The following is a 22,084-nucleotide window of genomic DNA, read 5'->3' on the forward strand; positions in this document are numbered from 1 at the left end:
TGATGAACAAAAACGCTAGCAGTTATATTAACGTTTTTGAAAAAAGTTTAGTGCAAATTTTGACTCGTATTCTTGTCTTCCAAACATGAAATGTTCATCCAACGTTCATTAGACCGAGAATGTTTGGTTTTCAGTTTACATGCGTAAGAGAAATGTAACTATAGATATATCACTTGACCCCAAAAAAAACTATAGAGATATATCTGGTAAGCTACTACTAGTGTTACACATGTTTCTCTCCGATAACACATAAATTTCGTTTCTCAATTTACCTCAAAGACAACAGAGAAAAGAACTGTTATCCCATGAGAAGAGAAGCGAGAATCTCTCCCATGGTTTTCTCCGGCGTGTCTCCGTTGTCATCTACGTGAACTCCCGACTCTAAAACCGCCGCATCAAGTACAAGTTTCCTCTTTGCTATCTCGTAGATGTTCTCATCCACCGTTGACTTCGTCACCAGTCTGTACCACCAACATTGCCATAAGTTAGAGTACAGTGAAAATACATAACCGAACCGAGTCATGATTCATAAACCGAAAACAAACCAAAACTTTACTAAAACCCAATCGGGTTTCTTTTTTCTTTTCAAACCAAAATAGTTAAAATACATGAATGTAAATATTAGTTTAAAATATATAAACCAAACCTAATCAAAATTCTTACATCTGAGCCAAACCAAAACACGTTTACATTCTAATTATTAAATATCAAAACCATACCAAACCAAACCAAATGCCTACCCCAAGGATATGGTTATGTATATTATTTTCTTCAACTGACTGTAGGAATTAAAAGCTCAAACCTGAAGATAGTGACTGGTTTGGTTTGACCGATACGATGGCATCGATCTTCAGCTTGCCGATCAATCTGTGGATTAAAATCCATATCGTGAATAATCACTGTATCTGCTCCCGTTAAATTCAGACCTTGTCCGCCTGCTCGAGTTGACAACAGACAAGCAAATATCGACTTATCGTTGTTGAATGTGTCGACTATAGTTTGTCTATCTGTGACTTGAGTACTGCAAGAACCAAACCAAAACAAAAGACATTTAGCTTCTTCATTGCTGCAGGATCGGTCAAGAAAAGAAAAGAAAAAAAACTGACAGTTTCTATTACCTGCCATCAAGTCTTCGGTATGTAACGCCTATAACATCGAGTGTCCACTCTAAGATATCGAGCATCGATGTCCACTGACTGAATATTAGAACACGATTGCCTGATTTCTTCATTGAAGGAAGAAGCTCCGCTAATATCTGATGATACATAAACGAAACAGTTAGGTGGCTGTACTGAGAAGACGTGAAATGGAGAGGAAGACATAATCCTACCCGACATTTTGCTGAGAGCATAACATGTTTGTCTGAGAGAGTTCCTTTGGTGTCGTTGACTCCATATTGGAACAAAAGCTATAGAAAGAAAACAAAGTTGAGCTTGTTGAATTGTATTAAACATGTTTGTTTATGAGAGAAACTTACCTGGTGTATACGGAAGTCATTGTAACTCTTAACTTCTTCAATGACTCTTTCCAAGGAGCACTCAAATCCAAATGCACCAATTGGGTGTAACTTCCTCGCGATGCGAATGACATCTTCATCGCTGTATATTCTCCTAATTAACAATGGATGATTCGCAATCTGTACCGGTGAAAAAATGATAAGCACCATGAGAAAAAAAAACAACTCAACCAAACAGAACTAAGAACATTGTGGGGATTGTAATAGTAGATGAGAGCTATTACCTTCCGAAATTGAGTAAAATAGTTTGAAATTTGACGCTTTGGAAGTGCCTTGGCTAAGGAATTCAAGGATTTTGATGATAGCTTCAAAACCCTCGCTTGAGAAGCAGCACGATATTCCTCTATGGCTTCCTTATATGTGTCTTCCTGTTTTCTCTCCATATGGACATACTCAACCTGCATAGGATTCATGAGAAATTGATGAGTGATCACAACTTGAAGTTAAATAATATCCTCTAACCGGACATGAAGATATATATACCACATACCCGCTGTATCTTTGGAACAAGTTGCTGCATGACATCAGATTTCAAACGCCTCAAGATGAAAGGGCCAAGAATAGATTTCATTCGAGTAATCAGCTCGGTATCTTCTGCGTTCAACAGCTTCTTCAAGTCAACATTCTCTGTAGTAAATATATCAGGCAACATGAACTCCAGCAGCGACCATAGTTCCTGCACAGAATAAGATATTCACAGTGTAAGCACTGTAACAACACATGGAGATATGTTACCAGCATTAGCTAAATTAGATCTTGACCAAATGAACAGAAACCAAACGCACATGCAAATCATTTTGTAGAGGTGTTCCTGTAAGCATAAGACGCTGGTTAGCGTTTCTGGCCACGGACATCAGGTTTTTCCACCTATAACTGTTCTTATCCTTTAAAGCATGGGCTTCATCCATCAAAACACAGCTCCAACGCCACCGTTTCAATACCTTCCGGTCATCTTTCTGTTGTTCACTGCACAATTCCAATATCTGTCAGTGATAGGAAAGGCGAAAACACAAAAAAAAATGAACAATCAAAAGTACTTCGAATTTGTACCTATGTCGCTCAAACAAAGAATAACACACAAGAAGTACATTGAATGGTGGCGGCTTCCCAGCTTTTGACAGAGAATTCAATTCTCTAGAGTAGGCTGCTCTCGCTGCTCCGTGATACTGAAGTACAGTAAACGATGGACACCACTTTCTGAGCTCTCTCTCCCAGTTTTCCAGGACAGAGGCAGGGCATACAACCAAATGAGGACCAGGGTCATTGTTCAAGTGATTTAGGAGAGTTAAATACGTGATTGCCTGTCAATGAGAGTAACATTAGTCTCTGATAAAACATAAAGAAACAAAGACCACTTGTGAATATAGAACCAGAGCACAACGCACCTGTATAGTCTTTCCAAGACCCATCTCATCGGCTAGAATGGCTACAAGAAAATGAAAATATCAGTTACAAAATGAACTTCTTACAGATCCAAACTAGTAAAATATCATTACCTCCTTCAATTCCCTTCTTATACAATAAAAGAAGAAAATTAACACCAACTAACTGGTAGGGCTTGAGTATAGGCTGAAAATCAGAATCCTCTGCTTTACAGGCTTCATCAATATCAGTCTGTGAGATCATCAACAAAGAACCAACACCAAAAGCAAATGAGTTTCGTTTAACAGCACACATAACCACCCTTAGAGCAGTGAAGGATTCTACTACCTGAGTGACAATCCTCACAGTAGAAGACTCCACTTCAGAGTACCTATCACAAGTAGTAACACCAGAAGAGCTACCGTAAAGCTCCTTCCTAAGATCCGCCGAGATCTTAGCACACTTCTGCAACGCCTTCCCAACAACATCCTCATCTCCGTCTCCTCCTTCACCACCTTCGTCTTCTTCACTAGAACTAACCTCCTCAACCTCATCCTCCTCCTCCTCCTCCTCACTCGCTTCCTCATCTTCAATCACAAACCTCCTACCGACTCGCGCACGTCGCACCACCACTTCCTCCTCATCATCATCCAGCAACAAATCATCTCCTCCGTTCACAATCTTCACATCCGAATCCTCCACCACGACGCAATCGTCCTCGTCGCTGCTGACAATACTCACAATCGCCTTCGACGGCCTCCTGTAGGCGAAGGACTCAATCGGAGGCGGAGGATTCGGCTGACGAGGAGTCGTATTCCTCGTTGGCTTGGGAGCACGTGGCTGTTTGAGAACTCGCGAAGCGTTGAACGAGTGCTGCGACCACTCCTCCTCGGAGATTTCGTCGAAATCGCGTTTCATTAGGAAATTGAAAACCCTAGAAGAAGGATTCAATTGAAGAAGAAGAAGAAGCGGAGGAGATGATGCCACATTTGTTCTTCTCTTCTCACTTCGAATTTCGCGCAAGGGAAAGGCGTGAAGACTGAAACGGACGACGTCTGCTTATTGGGCCGTAATTATTCATTTGTTAGGCCCAATAGCTCTGTGGGTTTTGAAAATTTAATGTATGTATATTTTTGGTCTAGCAACTTCAGAAAAATGCAAATAATTTAATCACAATAACTTGTCCATCCTTTTATTGACAAAGCAATTACATATATAACAAGGGATTCAATTGACAAAAAAAAACCCAAGGGATTCAAATAAAGAAGAAGCGGAGGAGATGATGCCACATTTGTTTTTGCCGGTGTTTTTAAACCTCGAACAAGCGATTATCTTTGAACTGTTATGTGTGTTGGCGTGGTTGATGATGAAAGTGTAGGGTTAAAGTTGATGTTCATCTTTTCAACTTTAATCTCCGAGGTAAAAGTTGAAAAGATGACGTGGTTAATGAAAGCGTGTGTTTATTTTTCCAAAGAGCACATCGTTTATAAATGCACCTTTGGTTTAAGTAGAGTCTCGAACATCTCTTTGCACTGTAAAGTACATGATATAGTAGTGACGCTGACACCTTATCCCATCTCTTGGTTCCATACTTTTCTATAGCCTTAAATAAAAGACAATCTTGAAGCGCGCTCCACGAAACCATGATGTGATCGACAGTGGCGGATCCAGCGAGAAAGTTATGTGGGGTCACAAATTGTGTAGATTTTAAAAAGGTGTTCTAAGGAGTCATTGAGTGGCATCGAACTCAGTTTTTGTGGATTCAATACAACACTTTTCTACCAGTGAGTCACAATTAATTAAAATACACAATGGCTTACAAACTGGAATTTATAGAATTTTTGTGGTGTCAGTTGACTCCACATATTTTAAGTGGGTCCACCCCTAGTGATAGATGAAGATGATGAAAGTGTTTGATGATATCTTCTAAATCATTCTTAACTAGTTTTTTTCTGAAACTGTAAGAAGATATTGTCAACTCAAAACCTAAAGGTATATAGTAATTGATTTCAATTGTTGGAATGGTTGTTTGATTGTAAATGTTGCACATTTCACTCCATTGCATTTGGTTTCATTAACATATGTAATGCTTGCACAAGTTTGGAACTGACCATTCAACCAAAATACGGTTTCATTATATAGTTTCAGATCATGATTAAAATGTTTTACTTTAGAAAAAAATGTTACATACAGTGAGTGATTACCAATTTTAGTTAAAGCTTTGATTATGCATATTTCTTTTTAATATTGATGTTGTTTTTTTTGGCACTAAGATAAAATATAAAAAATTGTCAGTAAGATAAAATATAAAAAATGAGGCAACAATTATTTAGTTTATCACTTGTGTGATGTTCTTGTTTTCCTGAGAATTCTTTTAGGTTGTTAATTGTAAAGATTATAGTGTTCTTTTGTTTAATACTTGTAAAGCCATAATCCTCAGTGGACTATGATTGGAACTTTAATGGAAAGATTGTCAAACTCATGTCTATCACATTTACAATTATTATCACTATTGTTGGTATGCATTAATTTGTTTATTTTCTTTCTTGTTTTTTTCTTAATTTTGTCTAAAAATTCAAAAATTCATGTTTTTAAAGACATTTTCTTCTCAGAAACCGAAATATAAGGTCAAAGGCGATGCACAACAACAAGAGAAAGATGAAGTAAATGTTCAGCTTGGTTACTATTCTCTTTGAACTTTGAACTTATTTTTTATACATACTCCCTTTGGTTCATAATATATAATGGTTTTATAAGGTTATGGATATTTCAAAATGTAAAAATATTTCGACATTTCTATATTAGCTTTAATTTAATTGAAAAATTGAACTATTTCTATTCTACATTTTCTATGTTTGGTTGAATTATTATAAATTTCTATTTTAACTTTTTTTAGAGAAAACTAAATTATCTAATATGTGTGTTTTAGGTATAATGTTATATACTATGAAATCGAGAGAGTATTTCTTTAAATTCCAGGCTGGAGAAATTGGAGAAAATGAGTTTCTACCTGGGGAAGTGGAGAAAGTTTTCCAGGCACAATCGAGCTATAACCCCACAACAAAGGTGAATCTTTTGTCCAGTACTTTAGTATGTACTTATTTTTCCATTCTGATTACTTACTTTTGCAATCAGTTTCTCTAGCTAATTGTCAATGTTTTCCAAGTATGATTTATATTTTATGTATGGTCGTGCTTTAGAACACTGAAAATTTTCATTTAAGGCTGCAAAACTAGAGGAGTTTCATCTCTCAGAAACAAATCAAAGATGAATAAGATATGCTAGTTTCTTTTGTGTGTAAAGATGAAGAGAACCAGATTGCAGCTGGACAAAAATTGAAGCAAGAAAAGAAGACATGTTTTACATTAAAAAGGTTTTAAGGAATAGAGGTTTAGAAAGTTTTGATAGTTCTTAGATTTGGGTATACTTTGTATAGATTTTGAGAAAATTTGAGTTAATTTGTGGGACTAAAAATAATAGATAAAAATCCATTAATAATTTGGTAAGATTATTTATTTAGTTTTAAAACATGTAGATTTGTTTTTTTATCTAATTTCCAGAAAAATGTGAAAATATTCAAAATTTAAGTAGGTCTGTAATATATAATATTTGTGAATTTTGTTTTATTTTTTTTTTAAAATAAAATGATATATGATATTTCTCAAAATTTGAAAATATGATATTGAAAAATTTAAAACTTTATTTTCATTGTATGTATTTCAGCGACTCCATATTGACCATCCGAACCCACAACTGGAGCTTGTTGAAATTTCATGTCTAGTTCCAGATCAGTTCCGTGGTTTTACTCGGTTAGGGTTTGGGAAAGACACCGTTACGAGAAGACGTAAGCTTGTTTGTGTTGGGATTGTGAAAGTCCATGTCCAACTCTATCTTATCGGATTAGTGCGATATTGTCCATTTTGGGCCTTAATGGCAAGCCCGCATGGATTTAGTTTTGGGCTCCTTCCCAAAAGGTCTCGTACTAATTAGAGTTGGACTTCTCTTTATATATTAGACACTCCTTGTCTAATTCTCCAATGTGGGACTTAGATTGCATTTCACGGTTTGACTATATCATAAATATTCTCCTACTAGTACTAGTACTAGTTCGACCATATGTGAGGATTTCGATCTTTTTGAGGATAAGATCAAATGGAGGTTCGTGAGTACATCGCATCTTGGATAGTCCGAGGCCAGTGTTTGCAAACGGATCCTTCTACTGGCTCACTGTAGATGAAGAAGGATATCCAACAACGCACACCAAACTCATAGTTTCAGATATTCATACAGAGATGTTTCAAGTCACGGAAACACCACCTTTTGTAAAGCGTGATGCGTGCGGCGACAAGATTGTTGTTTGCAATCTCGACGGTCGTCTCTGCGTTTCTGAACTGAAGGCGGATTATAAGATCATGTTTGCAATCTCGACAAGATGGCCGTTTCCAATAGTAATTTTCCTTTAAAGTACATCATGTTTCCATGGCTACACAATAATATCTTATTATGAAATTGACAATTTTATCATTATGTTGCTTTTGAAAATGTATTTTCCAGTAGGAGTGAGAGGTAGGTAAAGTGAGGATGATGATTTTCCAATAGAAGTGAGAGTTGGCTACTTAGTAGGAGTGAGAGCTAGGTAGTGGTCCGGGAGAAAAGTTATGAAATGAAGAACAAGAAGAAGCGATTTCAAGATTTTTTATTTTATTTTTTTCTTCAAACTTGTATAGAAAAAGGTCACACATAGTTGTAAACAATAGACTTTTCTTTTTGAATTAAATTTAACATTCAATTCAAAAAAAAAGTATTATTCTATTTTGGAGAACTTGTTTTTATTATATTTCATAAGTTTTGTTTTTAGCAAATTTGAAACATTTGGGTTAACCTAAACAATTGGGCCTGGGCTGTTTATTGTATCTTTTATATTTGGCATACCTTTTAATTTAACCAACGAAACAAAACAAAATTTTCGTAAAAAGATCATCATATAAGATTCTCTCTCAAATTCGGATCAGATATCCGACGACTACAATCGTTTGTGATAAGTTAAAAGTGCGTGTGTTAGAATTTTAGATTTTGGTTTCTTGATATAGTTCTTGATTTTTTGTTGATTTTTCTATTTTCATAAATTTGGAAGATCATTATTTTTTTTCTATCTTTTAATTTTAATTTTTATTAAAATACACTTTAAATTATTAAAATAATATATTAATTTATATAAATATATCAGTAGATTATCAATAAAATATGTAAAATTTAAACAATTTTTAAAAATAATTTAGTGAATTTTATTGATAAGTTTTTTTTTGTAAACTATTTTATTGATAAGTTGAAAAAACAATTCTGAGTATAATATATTCATAATTTTAAACAATTCTGAGTATAATATATTCATAGTTTTAAATTTAGATGCAACCAAAATATTTTTATTAACCTTAATAGTTTAGAGTAGTTATTATTTTATCATATATTTATTTATTTTGTACGATATTAATACATAAATCTAGCAATGCTTTTGGTTAATAGAGTATTGAAACCACCGAACATGTTTAAAGCAAAAGCAAGAACACAATAATATATTCTGGTTTTTGTTTAGAAATTGATAGTTATTTGAAAACTAGTTTACCTATATTTTAGAGAAACTATATTTTTTATAAAAAAAATTGGTTGGTTTAAAACACATTTTAAAAATCCAAAACTAGTTTAAAAACACAAACAATCAACATTGACTGGAAATATGATATAAGCTACCTTTTCATACACACATTTCAAATATAAGATAGTCTGCTAAAACCATAAATTTGCATAATTAGCATCGCTAAAATAAACAATACATTTATACATAATACCTAATGTATCCAATATTAATTGTACAACTGTGATGGGTTAGATACTATCACATAACATATAAACACATATATGTCTAAGTTCACTATATAACTACAATGTTTAGAATGTAAAACACATTATTTTAATATATTGACTGTAAATTAGATAGAAGCCACCTTTTCACACACAAATATCGGATATAAATAAAATTAATTATATTAAAATCAGAATTTTGTATCTTAAATTAAACTATACTCAGTACGTATATATATGCTCCAATAATATTATTATAATTTATAAGAGAGACATTATTCAAACAGTATGATCCAATGATGAAAAAAAAAACAGTATGATCCAATAATAACAATATCGCTATTATTTTATATAAAATACTTTTCCACAATGTTCGAGCAGCAACTATGACGTCTCATTGTTCCTCTCGAATGGAATGCAATTACTCTCTTATTACCAAAGAGATTAAAAAAAAACAAGCGTTAAAGAAGTTCACTCTAATCCCATATTGGCAAAAAAAAAACGTCAAAAGGAAGTGGAATAATCTCCACTACACTTACAGTTCAAGAAATCAATACCCAATTTTACAGTTCCGGAATCGAGCAACTCTGTGCCATCTCAACGACACAACGGCAAACGCAGTTATGAAGATAAAGATGGTTTCACTAATGCGAGAAATCTATGTATTGAAGATGCCAACTCTGTGATTCTTAAGTTCAATGGTTGGATACTAGCTAGATTACTAGTTCAAGATTAAGTTTTTGTTAAGCCAATTGCTAGGTTTTCTGGTTTTGCAAAACTAAGTTTTGAATGTTACATGTCATTTATATTAACGCCGGATAACAAAGACAATGTAAAATATTACTCTTCACACATCTAACATTTTTATAAACGTATATGTGATAGGGTGTATGAATGTAAATATATACATATATACTGTATATTATATTATTAACATTTTTTAGATAAGGAAAAAAAAGTTAGTACAACAAAACCTAATCAGTTAAATGAAGAGAAAACGAGGGTTTTGTCTTAAAGCTCATCAGAAAGATACGAATGAGAAAAATGTGGTACCCACATCACACCCCGCATGTGGACACATTTCACCGTTTTGACAGTGACACCCAAACCGTAACCATCCTTCTTCTAAATTGTAAAAATAAAATTTAAAGTTTGTTTCATTACAATAAATTATGACAGAGATGGACCTTACCTACATATACTTTTCAAGATCCACATATGCCATATTAAACAAAATTGAAGAAGAACAAAAAACAAGAGAGAGATCAGAGAGAGAGAGAGAGAGAGAGAGAAAGGGCTTTGAGGTTTGTCTTTGTATTTTATAATACACATATACATATATAAAGGACGAGTGTCTTCTTCTTCATCTTCTTCACTATCATCATACATGTATCATCTTCTTCTTGGTTCTTTCTTAACCTCCGATTTATAGCTTTTTGACTATTTTTTCCTTCTTCTTGGTTGCTTTCTCTTGATCTATCAGGTGCCAAAAGAAAACAACTAAGAAATATTTCTTCTTAATTCTTTCAAAAACTTACAAACAAAAAAATAAAATAAGTCCTTAATTTGTTTTTATTGTTCCCTTCATGTATTTTAGTGAATTGTTTTAATAAACAATTCTCCATGTCGTCAATCTCAATGGATTCTTGCTGTTCTTCATTCCTCCATTCGTTTTCTTCTGAAACGAGAATTTGATTTTTGTTTTTTGCAATCGGTTTAACCTTTTCATATGGATTATTCTCTTACAGATATTTCCTTACACACAAAGAAGAAGATCTACTAAGATGGCGTCATCATCATCATATAACGCAAGCGTTGTTCCTTCATCATCCTCCTCGGTTCAGCCGCTCTTCCTCACTGGCTCCGGCGTCGGAGAGAGCGACTTTGACCAGAAAGATACTTTTATGTCAATAATTCAGCAACCTAACTCCTCAGCTCCACCACCCAAGAAACGAAGAAACCAACCCGGAAACCCAAGCAAGTACCTCTTATATATATAATATTTGAAATAAATTTTCTATTAAAATCACTAGTTTTGAGAAAAAATAAAGATAATCCTTAAAGGAGAAATGAACAAGAACCCTAATTAATCTTCTTCCTTTTTTTGCTACTCTTGTATTTTCATTACTAACGACCGTCATTACATTACATAGATGCGAGATTTGGTTTTCTTTCTATAATGTTTGTATCAGTTTCTTGATTTACTCCTCATAGATTAACATTGCAAGATCCGAATAGTGACTAAATTTAATTAATCAAACAGATCCTGATGCGGAAGTGGTAGCTTTATCTCCAAAGACAATAATGGCTACAAACAGGTTCATATGCGATGTATGCAAGAAAGGGTTTCAAAGAGAACAAAACCTACAGCTACACCGAAGAGGACACAATCTCCCTTGGAAGCTCAAACAGAAGTCAACCAAAGAAGTGAAGAGGAAAGTGTATCTTTGTCCGGAACCCACGTGCGTCCACCATGACCCCTCACGTGCTCTCGGAGACCTCACCGGAATCAAAAAGCACTATTACCGTAAACATGGAGAAAAGAAGTGGAAGTGCGAGAAATGCTCTAAGCGTTACGCTGTTCAATCGGATTGGAAAGCTCACTCTAAGACGTGTGGTACTAAAGAGTATCGATGTGACTGTGGTACCATCTTCTCTAGGTAACTATTCTCTGTCCATTCATTTAAATAATTTGTTCGTATTTGGGCTGAGTGATGAAACGTATATATGTGTGTAGTATCCAGACATACCCTCTTATCTAGGTAAAGTATGACACCATGGACCATCATTTCTTTTGTATTGTACTGAAAATCTATTCTAAGTAAAAAGCTGCATTCAACACTGCATGTAAAACTTAGCTTATTTACTAATTTTACCTGAAAATTACTAAATATATAATATGATCTGTAACTGAAATCGTATATATTTGGCCATGGAATTTGAACCTCGAGTACATCGCCCATAAAATGTATATAGTGATCATTATATACATAGGATCTATTTCTGTATTTGTTTGGTTATTGATGAGTAGTGAATAGAGTAGTGAATAGAGAAAGACACTGAAGAGAAAGAGAGAAAATTTAAAAGATGCTAAATTTGGTCACATGAATGAGTTGGATCTGTTTTTCTATTTTCCACTTTTGTTTTCTTCTTCTTCACTTTGCAGGTTCCCCTTTTTATGAAACTCCTCTTCTTTTGTGGACCCTGTCTTATCTCTTTCTCTCTCTAGACATATACATACATAGATACATATATGTTTGGTTAAAGTGCGTTACTTATTTCATCATAGTGTTCTTGTAAAACTTTAATTCTGTTCTAGGGTTTCTTTCTTTTTTCCTTCATAGTTTGAGTTAAATACGTTGTTGTAGAATGTGACTGACTTATAAACATTCACTAGATTTTGACCCGCACGTCCGTGCGGATGTATTTTTTTTTATAAAATACGTCGCTATTTATTAAACTGTTATTCATATTTCCAAATAAATCCACTTTTAAAATTATTATCCAAGTTTCCAAACAAATATTTTTTAAAATTGTTATCCATGTTTACAAACAAACTCATTTAGTACTTTAGTTTTGATGATTTAGACAATTAATCACCAAAACAGGACCGGCTGAAATCGTTTAGTAAGAAAAAAATTCAGGACCAATTGTTTAATGCATCAAGATACTTCCAACCAAAATATTATAAATATAAAAGAAATATGTGCATGTGAATTAAGAGGCCGTGTGCTGTATTGGTATACATGTTTTCATAGTGTAGAAAATAAAAGATTATTCATAATATAAAGCTTGTAATACGTTTTTAATAATAGAGATGAAATGAGATTATACAGTTCATCGGCTCATATAATTATAGTTGATTATCATGTTGTTAATGGGCTTCATGTAGATCTGTTAACGAAGGTTTTTTAGAGGTTTTATTTATTAATTAATATTGAGTGGCATAAGTTGGTAATTATTGTGGAAAAGTTAGGGTTAAGTACAAATGTACTTCAGTTTTAATAGTTTAGATGGGCTTTGCATTAAATGAAGAAGGTCTTTCATTAAAGTAGCAATTGACTCGACATTTATTCTTTTTTTTTTTTGCTAAAAGCCTAAAACCTTTATATTCTTCTAATATTCTCTTCTATATATAAATAGTAGCCATAATAACTATAGCATTCATTAATGATGATTCACATCAATATATGCAACATATTAAATGAAGAAGGTCTTTCATTAAAGTAGCAATTAAATCGACCTTTATATTCTTCTATCATTATCTCCTATAAACGGTAGCCATAATAAGTTAATAACTAAAGCATTCTTTTTTTTTTTGAGAAAGAAAAACTATAGCATTCATGAATGATGATTATGCAACATATGTATAATATATAGTTTATAAAATACACATATTTATAATCCAATAAGTTGACATTTAAAAAAGAAAATAGTTTACATATGTTTACCTTTTTGGGCTTTTTCTTTTGCAGACGCGATAGTTACATTACACACAGGGCTTTCTGTGATGCATTGATACAAGAGACTGGTAGAAACCCTACCATGAGCTTCACCTCAATAGCAGCTGCTAGCAGCGGCGCCGGCTCCGGTGTATTTTACGGGAGACTCGACGGTGGCAGGACTCTATCACACCACCATTTGAGTGACCATCCAAACTCTGGATTTCCGCCTCTCGCGGGTTACAACCTAAACATGGCATCTTCTGAAAATAGCAGACACTTTGTTCCGCAAACGTCAAACCCTAACTTCTTAATCCAATCGAGCCAAGGAATGCTGACTTTACCGAACAACAGCGATCAGAGTTTCATGAACCAACAAGGTCTAAACCAGTTTGATCCACTCAACAACATAAACTCCAAGAGTAGCACCAACAACAGCTTCTTCAACCTCGGATTCTTTCAAGAAAATACCAAGAACTCAGAGACGAGTCTTCCTTCTCTATATAGGTCCGACGTTCTTGTTCATCACCCTGGAGAAAGCTTGAACGTGGGTTCTAACGTGTCAGCCACGGCACTGCTTCAGAAAGCTACTCAAATGGGTTCCATCACAAGCAACGATCCCTCTGCTTTATTCAGAGGGTTAGCTTCTTCGTCAAGTAATGATTTTGGAGAAGGGCAGATTATGGGGAACGATAATAACGGTAATCTCCAAGGTCTAATGAACTCACTAGTGGCAGCAAATGGCGGTGGCGCCGGCGGATCCGGTGGCAATATATTTGATGTTCATTTCGGAAACAATGCAAATATGAGTGGCTCGGACAAGTTAACGTTAGATTTTCTTGGAGTTGGAGGAATGGTTAGAAATGTAAATCGCGGTCGTGGTCGTGGCGACGTTTCTTTGGATGGTGACCTGAAGTTTTCGGAGCAAAATCATCCATTTGGAAGATCTTGAAACTATCTTATTATTGTAGACCCACTCACCTATAACTAGTTAGGTGATGATTTTGCTATCTTCGTTTGCTGCTTTCATAATCTACATTTAATAGATCTTTACTGAACTCTATAAGTTTGAGACTCTGATCATTAGAGTGTCTTTTGTTAAGTTGTTATATAAAAAGTTTGTTACTTTGTTGTTTATAACTGAATATAAACTATTATGGTTTGCTCAAAAAAAAAAAACTATTATGGTTTGAATATTAATGATTAGCTCAATTATATGCTAATTTTATTGCTTCTGCAACTTATTAAATTGTACGAGCGCAAAGTTTTTTTTAACCAACAAACTTTATTAGGTTAAATAGTGTAAGGATAATGGAATGGATGAATAGGTATAATGCGGTTATATGGTGAAAGTTGGTACAGCTTCAAAGAATTTTAATATGTTATACTGTAAGAACAAGTTATCTTGGCCCCAAAAGTCGTATAATTATATGTGGATATTTAAATTAACGTTCTTGTGAATTACCTTTATAGATTGTGAACGTGATAACACTGCTGTTAGAATCCACCATGAAATCTCAACACGGATCCTCACAGCTCTCACATTTTTCTTTTTAAAGTGCACATTCGTTATCAGAAGGTAACAATTAAAAACGTATTGAAAAAGTTTCATATTCTTTTTAGGTAGTTATTTATATATTTATTAAAATTCTAAAGGGAAAACTCCATAAAAATACTTCAACTATATTTAGTTAGACATTTTAATACCCAAATCTTTTTGTTTCTCAGTTTAATACCCCAACTAATTATTTTCTCATATTAATACATAAACGTTTTAAAATTTTCCCTTTGAGTACCCAAATTTTGTTTATTTTAATTAAATATAGAAATAAATTTCAAACGAAATTTTAAAAATCTCTAAAATCTAAGGAAAAACAGAAAAAAAAATCAAATTTTATTTTAAGAATTATGAAATAATTTAAATAAACTACGGAGAAATTTTTTAAAAAATTAAAATTTAATATTGAAGGAAACAAAATAAATTTATTTTTTATTCAGAAAACTAACTAAATTAAATATTTAAAACTTAAATCTTTTATTACCAAATTTTAGATTATACAAAATTTAGTTACTTTTATTCCTCAAACACAAAATAAATTATAAATTTATGAGTTATTTTTGTAAACATAGAGATTTTAAAATTTTTGTTTGATATTTATTAGTTATTAAACAAAGTTTGAGTATTAAAAAGAGTACAATTTTAAAAGTCTGCGTATTAATGTAAAAAAATAATTAATTGAGATATTAAACTGGCATAGAAGCGAAAAAATTAGAATTATAAATGTTTGTTTACTTCTTAAAAATGAGCATAAATATAGTTGATATAAACATAAAATAGTATTATGAATTTGGTAGCTTTGATAGTTTCTCAATTTTGAATACTATAAATTCTGATGGTTGTCATTGAATTAGTAACAACAAAACTGAATTTTGTAAATATTTACTTACACTATAAAGTGTAAAGTGTTGACAAACAAATATTTTTCTACAAACTGTAATATTATACCAACTTTGAACTTTATTTTTTTAGTAAAATCTAATTAAACGTGTGGTTCATTAAAATTTGTTACAGTATATATATATGTGTGTGTGTGTATATATATATATATATATTAATTTGAGCTTTAGTACTGGATCTAGATTTAGATGAATATGAGACCTTTCACAAACCGAATTTCAAAACCCAAAATTCACAATCTAAATCCAAAGACAGACCTCTAAATATCACTTTTGAAGCAGGTTAAACTTATTTAAAATCAAATCAGATGATGCCATGATTTCGTGATACTGTATATAGTAGGAATGTCTAATCAACAAATAAGCATCAGTTAAAGCGATTCCCTTGTTATATATACAATAGAAATATATTATTTTTTTGCTAAATTCACTACACTCGCAAACAATGTTTTAAATATTTCAGTAAAGTTATGCGGATTTGGAATAATCAACCAACCCAAATAGTTGAAGAGACATAGATCTAGTTAATACAGATATATAATTCATTAGTTATTATAAAACATGATAATGAATAATATATACGGAGATATTGGATGCTTCTGTTTGGACTATACTTTATATTGGAATATATATCCGATATGATTGGCGCATTCTATTATCGTCGAATATACTCATATTTTTGCATGTGCAACATGGGATGTGTAATCTAGTTTATGAATAAAATATAGTATTTAGCCATCGTATGTATGCATTTGTATGCTACTCAGACATTAATAAATACTTTTCTTCATTTATTACTATTCTGAGAATAATAACTATATTTCTTCGTTTTATGTTGAGGCCATAAAATAAATAAATGTATATATCTACTGAGTGTTTTTTAGTAAACTATATCCTAACCCGTTTTAGGGAGAAAATATTTTGTAATTAATAGCTTTAACTTTTTACTAACAAAATATTGAGAAATTGCCAAAACTACCATATTATTAATACTACTTTTTATGTTTAAATTAACCACATTGACTCTCATTTTTAAAAAAGTAAACAAACTTTTGTAACCATAGGATTAGCTAATCTAGACTTAGGTTTAGAGTTGAAAGGTGAATTTTAAAATGTGGGTTTTAGAATTTTAATAAACATATAAATAACTACCTCAACCTTTTTAGAGAATAGATTTAAAAATAATTTTTGAATTTTTAAAAGAAAATTTGAAAAAAAGAAAAAATTATAAAAGAATTCAAATTTGAAAAACTATAATTCGAAAATAATATTTTTTTTTAATAATCATTTATATTTATATATCTATAAATTAAAAGTATAAGAATCTTTTGTCTTTTTAGTGAATAATGTATTTTTGAAAATATCTCATTAATGAAGATAAATATGATTAATGGTACTAATGATGTAGTAAAAGTGAAATATTTAAATCAATGAAGACTTAACTTAAATAGATTTATTTAATATTTAAAATGTGAAATTTTGTATATAAGATATGTGGACATTTATATAGTAGCAAACTTCAATGATATAATGTACAAAATACAAATGATTTGCAATGTATATTATATATATATATATGACCTTACATTATAATGTAATATAACTAGATTTTGATCCGCACAACCGTGCGGGTATTTATTTTCATGTTTATATATATATATATATTTGTTTTATTTAATTAGTATATATTCTTAAGATTATTCATATATTTAAATGTTTAAATCACTATTTCAACTACAATAATTCTATAGTTTTTATGCTGTTAATTAACTAATTATTTCAAATGATCATATATATATATATATATATTGCTTCTTATTATGTATTTAATTTTTCCTATTGAATTTGATTTTTGATGATTAAAGATGACATACTTGAAAATTGTTTTATATTTAATTTATTATAATCCCGACCCGGTAATTCAAAGTGCTAGATTTCCTTGAGAAACTTGTTTTATTTATTCAGTTTGTATAATAAATTACCGTATATATAAAAGTTTAAGAAAAGTTAATTTTATACATGTATTATATAGTTTATTAATGTTAAATTATCCTACCAACATATTATATTTTTAGAATAAATATTTTATATTTATGAAAATAAAATATACTAACTTATCAATTTAAAATAATTTTATCATATTTAGTTCAATATAATAGTTTTAATTAAAATGATAGATTTATCATGAATGGCATACTTCATAAATATTTTGTATTTAATTTATTATGATCCCGATCCGTAATTCAAAATGCTAGATTTCTTTTAGTAATTTGTTTTGTTTATTCAGTTTTTATAATAGAGTATTTATATATAAAATTTTAAGATAAGTTAATTTTTTATACATGTTATATAACTAAACAGAGATGAATATTTCTTTCCAACAAAATATTTTTAAAGTCTTTGTAAAATGTATTTTTGAAAAGTAATCATTTAAGTGGCTATTATCATTACAATATTTTATGTAATAATTATTTTTTTGTTTATAAGTCAAAAATAAATTAAATTTAAATTTCTGATTATATGACAACTAGAATTTAAATTAATCAATTTTCAAAAATAAAGTTTAAAAAGATTCTGAAAAGATTCTTCAAAGATTTTGTTAGAATTCAGTTGAATTAATATTTATTTTTATTTTAAATAAAAATGAAGATATTAAATGATATTATAGTTAAGTTATATGTATTTTATAAATCTTCTAAATAATAGTCCAATTTAAAATATCATACATGAAATGAAATCATGACTTCTCTTTTAATATAACAGATGTAGGATTAATCAAACATATTCGATGTTAAAAAAGGTCGAAAGACATTCTCCATAGAAATGTGTGTGCATCTGTAGGCACATTTGCATAACTGATAACAAATGTAAACTAATTTTGAAAAGAGAAATTGCTTAGACTACCCTATCCTTAATACTACTTTTTGTGCTTATAACCCCATATTTGACTTTAGTTTCAAAAAACAAACAAATAAATAGATAATTATACTTTTACAGTTAACTAATTTAAACTTAAGATTAAGATTTGAGGGTTGGAGTTTAGATTTTAAAAAAATAAATAGACAAATAAAAAAAAACTAAAATAGGTTCAAATTTTTTTTTTTGGATTTTGAAAAAGAAATTGAAATTTTTTGGAAAACTATAACAAAGTTTGAATTTAAAAATTTATAATAAAAATTATAAAAAAAAATTAATTTTAGTTTTTAAAAAAATTTAGTGTTTTTAAATAATTACTTATATTTATATAGATCTATAAAGTAAAGGTATAAAGTACTTTTATTTCTATAATGAAACCTCATTTTTAGGTATTTGTGAAAATATTTCTCAAGTGAATGTAAAGACATGAAAAGTAGTACAAAACTTGAGGTAAAAGTAGAATTTCTCCTTTAAAATGATATGGTAAAATTAGATTTGAGATTTAATATTCGAGATCTGTTATCCGATCCAGAAATATCCACTCTGATTTGATCCGAAAAAAAGATATCGGGGGAGAAGGCTGGGGAGAGGTCTAGATCTAGTATAGTAATTTAACGGATCAAGATAGTAAAATTTTAGATCTGAACCTATTATATATTTTTAAATATTTAAAAATATAACTATATTTATATATGTATCTATATGTTTTATAATAAATAATTAAAATTTTAGGTTTCATTAAATTTCCATAAATTTTCAATTTAAAAATAATAATTTTAAATAGACAAAATAAATAGTTAATTAGTTACTTTAAATTAAATTTGTTTTTTTTTTGAAAATTTCTGGATTCTGATATCTGCGGATATTTGGATTGGATATCCTAGTCTAATCTGAGATATCTGGAAGACCTAAATCCAAATTCAAAAAGCATTTTTTTTATCAATTTGGTGGATTCTAATCCGGATCTAAATATTTTAAAATATTTTGGATATCAGATCTCTCACACCCTTTACGTAAAATGCGATAAAAAGAAGTCGGTCACCCACTTCAACATATGCCGAGTAAATACAAAACTACATTAAAGTACATAATCATTTTATAAACTATTCAAAGTTATTAATTTTATGAAAGCTTTCATGCTATTCTTTTTAGGACTTAACGCTAGACCTAAGGCAAAACGTTGTGTTGACATTCTGACATAACTCAACTCGTTTCTTTTCGTCTTCATCGTTACATTGGAAACGTTGACTATGTTACTTCTTTTTCTTATAACTAACTATGTTACTTCGATTTAGGGTTATTCTAATTTAGCGTGGGAGCAATAAGATTAGATAAATTTAGGTAAAACTTTTGTTTCTCTTATCGAAAGGTCCTTACAAATTCAATAGTTCCATTAAAATACTGAATATTGTATATGTAAATAAATGCAGGAAAATCCTAAAATGGCTTTCCAAATTAAAAAAAATCCTAAAGTGTCTCCCTAACTGGAAATCTGCATGTGAAATTCAGCTTATATTATTGTATACATCAACCACCTAAAACTTCGTATTAGACAACAAAGATCGATGTTACTAAATTTAACACAATTTAGTTCAAACTAGTCTTTTCCAAAGGGAAAGGTCCAAATCGATATGATAATGATCCTTAAATACGTGTTAGTTAACCACAAGAGTATGGTCTGCGCGCCGCGCGCGGTTCAGTCAACTCATAAAAATCAGAAGGATCATGGATTCAAAATCTTCTATCCAGATTGTTTATCCTTGTGGCCAGGAAACATAGATATCTAATTTTTCTTGCTAACAACCGGATCTTGCTAGTGTCATTAATCAGACTCCCAAAAAACTAGTGGGTTGGATCTAGGTTTGCCGGACACTTCTGATCCATAAGAAAAAAGATATGTGTTAGTTTCTAGTGGGGTGGGTGTATATATGGAGTTACGACCGTGAAAAAAAAACAGCATATAAGTTTCCCACGGAAATATTTCCGCTCCTGGATTACTTTCAAATTTTAGAAAATAATTAATTTTACATGTTTGTGAATGGGAGAAATTATTAATAGAAATGGATTTAAAAAAAATAAAAGGGGAAAAGCATGTGAATAGCAAAGTTGTCGTTCATGTAAAAGTTACAAAATAAAAAATTGGTCCGTGAAGAGATTGTCGAGAAAAGTTTATGAATACTACAAAAAATTATTGGGATTTCTTCTGCTTATCCTTGGTCCACTTCATTATGGGAAATCTTAAACTGGGCCACACATACGTGAATTATTAGATGCATTGATAATTTTCTTATTTATTCTTTTTGATCATTCAGTTATTTGGATCGAGTGACATAACTTTTAACATCAATAAAAAATAAGGGACGTCAATATTTGGGATAGTCAATCAAACCATGGTACGTGGATACCGTGTCAACCAGAACAAAGCAGATTATGTCGTCTCCCATATGATTTCAGGAGATTGGTCTCGAATGTCTCAGTTTTTGAGGTCCATATATACAATTGTGAAGCCGGCCAAAGATGAACTTCCAACCAAGGCCCTATTTTTTCATAAATTCATTCTTACTTGATCGTCAAAGATTTTTGGAGGAAATCTCCCATTTGTTCTCTTTTATACCCTCTTGGCATTTATAATGTTTAAGATTGTCATTCTTCTCTCTGTTAATCAATATGCATATGTTGAATATGTTGGAACATATATTTTTAAACCAAACAATACGCTTCCAAGATGTCTATTCTCACGGATAAGCGGCAGCAAGGCAATGGGCCATATCAGCTTAAAGATGGAGCTTCGTCCGCTCCCTAATGAGAGAAGTCATAGGAGCACTAGCAGTGAAGAATATCTCATGAAATTTCTCACATTTTTAATAATAAGAACTAATAAGGTAAGAGATAGAGTACAAAATGGAGAGAAACGTTCGTTCTATGAAAGATTCATATGCCATATGTCAATTATGAATGTTTTATTTGTTTTAATTTTAATTACACAATCAAATTATATTGATTAATATTAAATTCATGAGATATTCTACTAAGAAATTAAATTGTCTTACAAATATGCTTCAAGAGCAATTACAATAGAAATTCCAATGAGAGTTTCTCACAAAAGTTTAGAAAACATAAAAGTAAAATATTATATATTTTGAGAAAGCGTTTTCATAATAAAATATAAATATAAATATATACATATAGTTAAATACTTTATTTGAGAACCCTCCTTTAGAATTGTTCTAATATCATTCAGTCTTTTTCGACTCTTAGTCTTTGAATATTTATAATGAAGTGATATCCATTGAATTTTGTTTTTCATATTCAGAAAATTTTGAATTCATCTTTATTTTAAAATTCTTCTATATATTATACAAAAAATGAGCAACGAAATCCAGAAAAACTGGCATAATTAAAATAATACTATATATTAGAGTTTCTTTATTATGAAAAAATAAAGATGGATTGAAGATATTTTAGATGAAAAACATTATTATAAGTATTGTTTGAAAAAGCAAATTTACTTTAGTGAAACTGCTTTAGAATT

The 22,084-nt window shown here is 30.9% G+C and overlaps 2 protein-coding genes and 1 long non-coding RNA gene across 5 annotated transcripts; 1 reads left to right on the forward strand and 2 right to left on the reverse strand.

The window, feature by feature from the left end:
- Positions 1 to 86: 86 nt before the first annotated feature.
- Positions 87 to 3,894, reverse strand: LOC108827105 (protein CHROMATIN REMODELING 19). The gene is made up of 12 exons (XM_018600459.2): positions 3,227 to 3,894; positions 3,013 to 3,130; positions 2,902 to 2,942; positions 2,567 to 2,817; positions 2,302 to 2,482; positions 2,007 to 2,192; positions 1,741 to 1,914; positions 1,478 to 1,636; positions 1,331 to 1,408; positions 1,119 to 1,255; positions 803 to 1,021; positions 87 to 461 (listed from the first exon to the last, which is right to left on the reverse strand). The coding sequence occupies exons 1-12, from the start codon at positions 3,794 to 3,796 to the stop codon at positions 299 to 301; spliced, it is 2,277 nt and encodes a 758-aa protein (XP_018455961.1). The 5' UTR covers positions 3,797 to 3,894; the 3' UTR covers positions 87 to 298.
- A 5,985-nt stretch (positions 3,895 to 9,879) lies between these two features.
- LOC130500293 (uncharacterized) lies at positions 9,880 to 13,327 on the reverse strand. Its single transcript, XR_008938897.1, has 2 exons — positions 13,189 to 13,327; positions 9,880 to 10,213 (listed from the first exon to the last, which is right to left on the reverse strand). It is a non-coding gene; the product is annotated as an uncharacterized LOC130500293 (long non-coding RNA).
- Positions 9,910 to 14,319, forward strand: LOC108827106 (protein indeterminate-domain 4, chloroplastic). 3 transcript variants are annotated; one of them, XM_056995151.1, is made up of 4 exons: positions 9,910 to 10,041; positions 10,486 to 10,714; positions 11,001 to 11,397; positions 13,213 to 14,319. In XM_056995151.1, exons 1-4 carry the CDS (start codon positions 9,910 to 9,912, stop codon positions 14,129 to 14,131), a joined length of 1,677 nt encoding a protein of 558 aa, XP_056851131.1. In that variant the 3' UTR covers positions 14,132 to 14,319. The 3 variants fall into 3 exon arrangements, with proteins under 3 accessions (XP_056851131.1, XP_056851132.1, XP_056851133.1); XM_056995152.1 differs by having other exon boundaries at positions 9,985 to 10,126; XM_056995153.1 differs by lacking the exon at positions 9,910 to 10,041 and adding an exon at positions 10,087 to 10,220.
- The last annotated feature ends 7,765 nt before the right edge of the window (positions 14,320 to 22,084 follow it).

This window comes from Raphanus sativus, chromosome 9 (assembly GCF_000801105.2).
Source record: "Raphanus sativus cultivar WK10039 chromosome 9, ASM80110v3, whole genome shotgun sequence".
Classification (NCBI taxonomy): domain Eukaryota; kingdom Viridiplantae; phylum Streptophyta; class Magnoliopsida; order Brassicales; family Brassicaceae; genus Raphanus; species Raphanus sativus.

Coding starts and splice junctions, on each gene's coding strand:
- LOC108827105 (XM_018600459.2), bottom strand. CDS start 3,796: ATGAAACGCGATTTCGACGAAATCTCCGAGGAGGAGTGGTCGCAGCAC. Junction 1,915..2,006: donor TTGTTCCAAAGATACAGCGG/GTATGTGGTATA, acceptor AATCCTATGCAG/GTTGAGTATGTCCATATGGA. Junction 1,022..1,118: donor TACCGAAGACTTGATGGCAG/GTAATAGAAACT, acceptor TGGTTCTTGCAG/TACTCAAGTCACAGATAGAC.
- LOC108827106 (XM_056995151.1), top strand. CDS start 9,910: ATGACAGAGATGGACCTTACCTACATATACTTTTCAAGATCCACATAT. Junction 10,042..10,485: donor GAGAGAGAAAGGGCTTTGAG/GTTTGTCTTTGT, acceptor ATTCTCTTACAG/ATATTTCCTTACACACAAAG. Junction 11,398..13,212: donor TGTGGTACCATCTTCTCTAG/GTAACTATTCTC, acceptor TTTCTTTTGCAG/ACGCGATAGTTACATTACAC.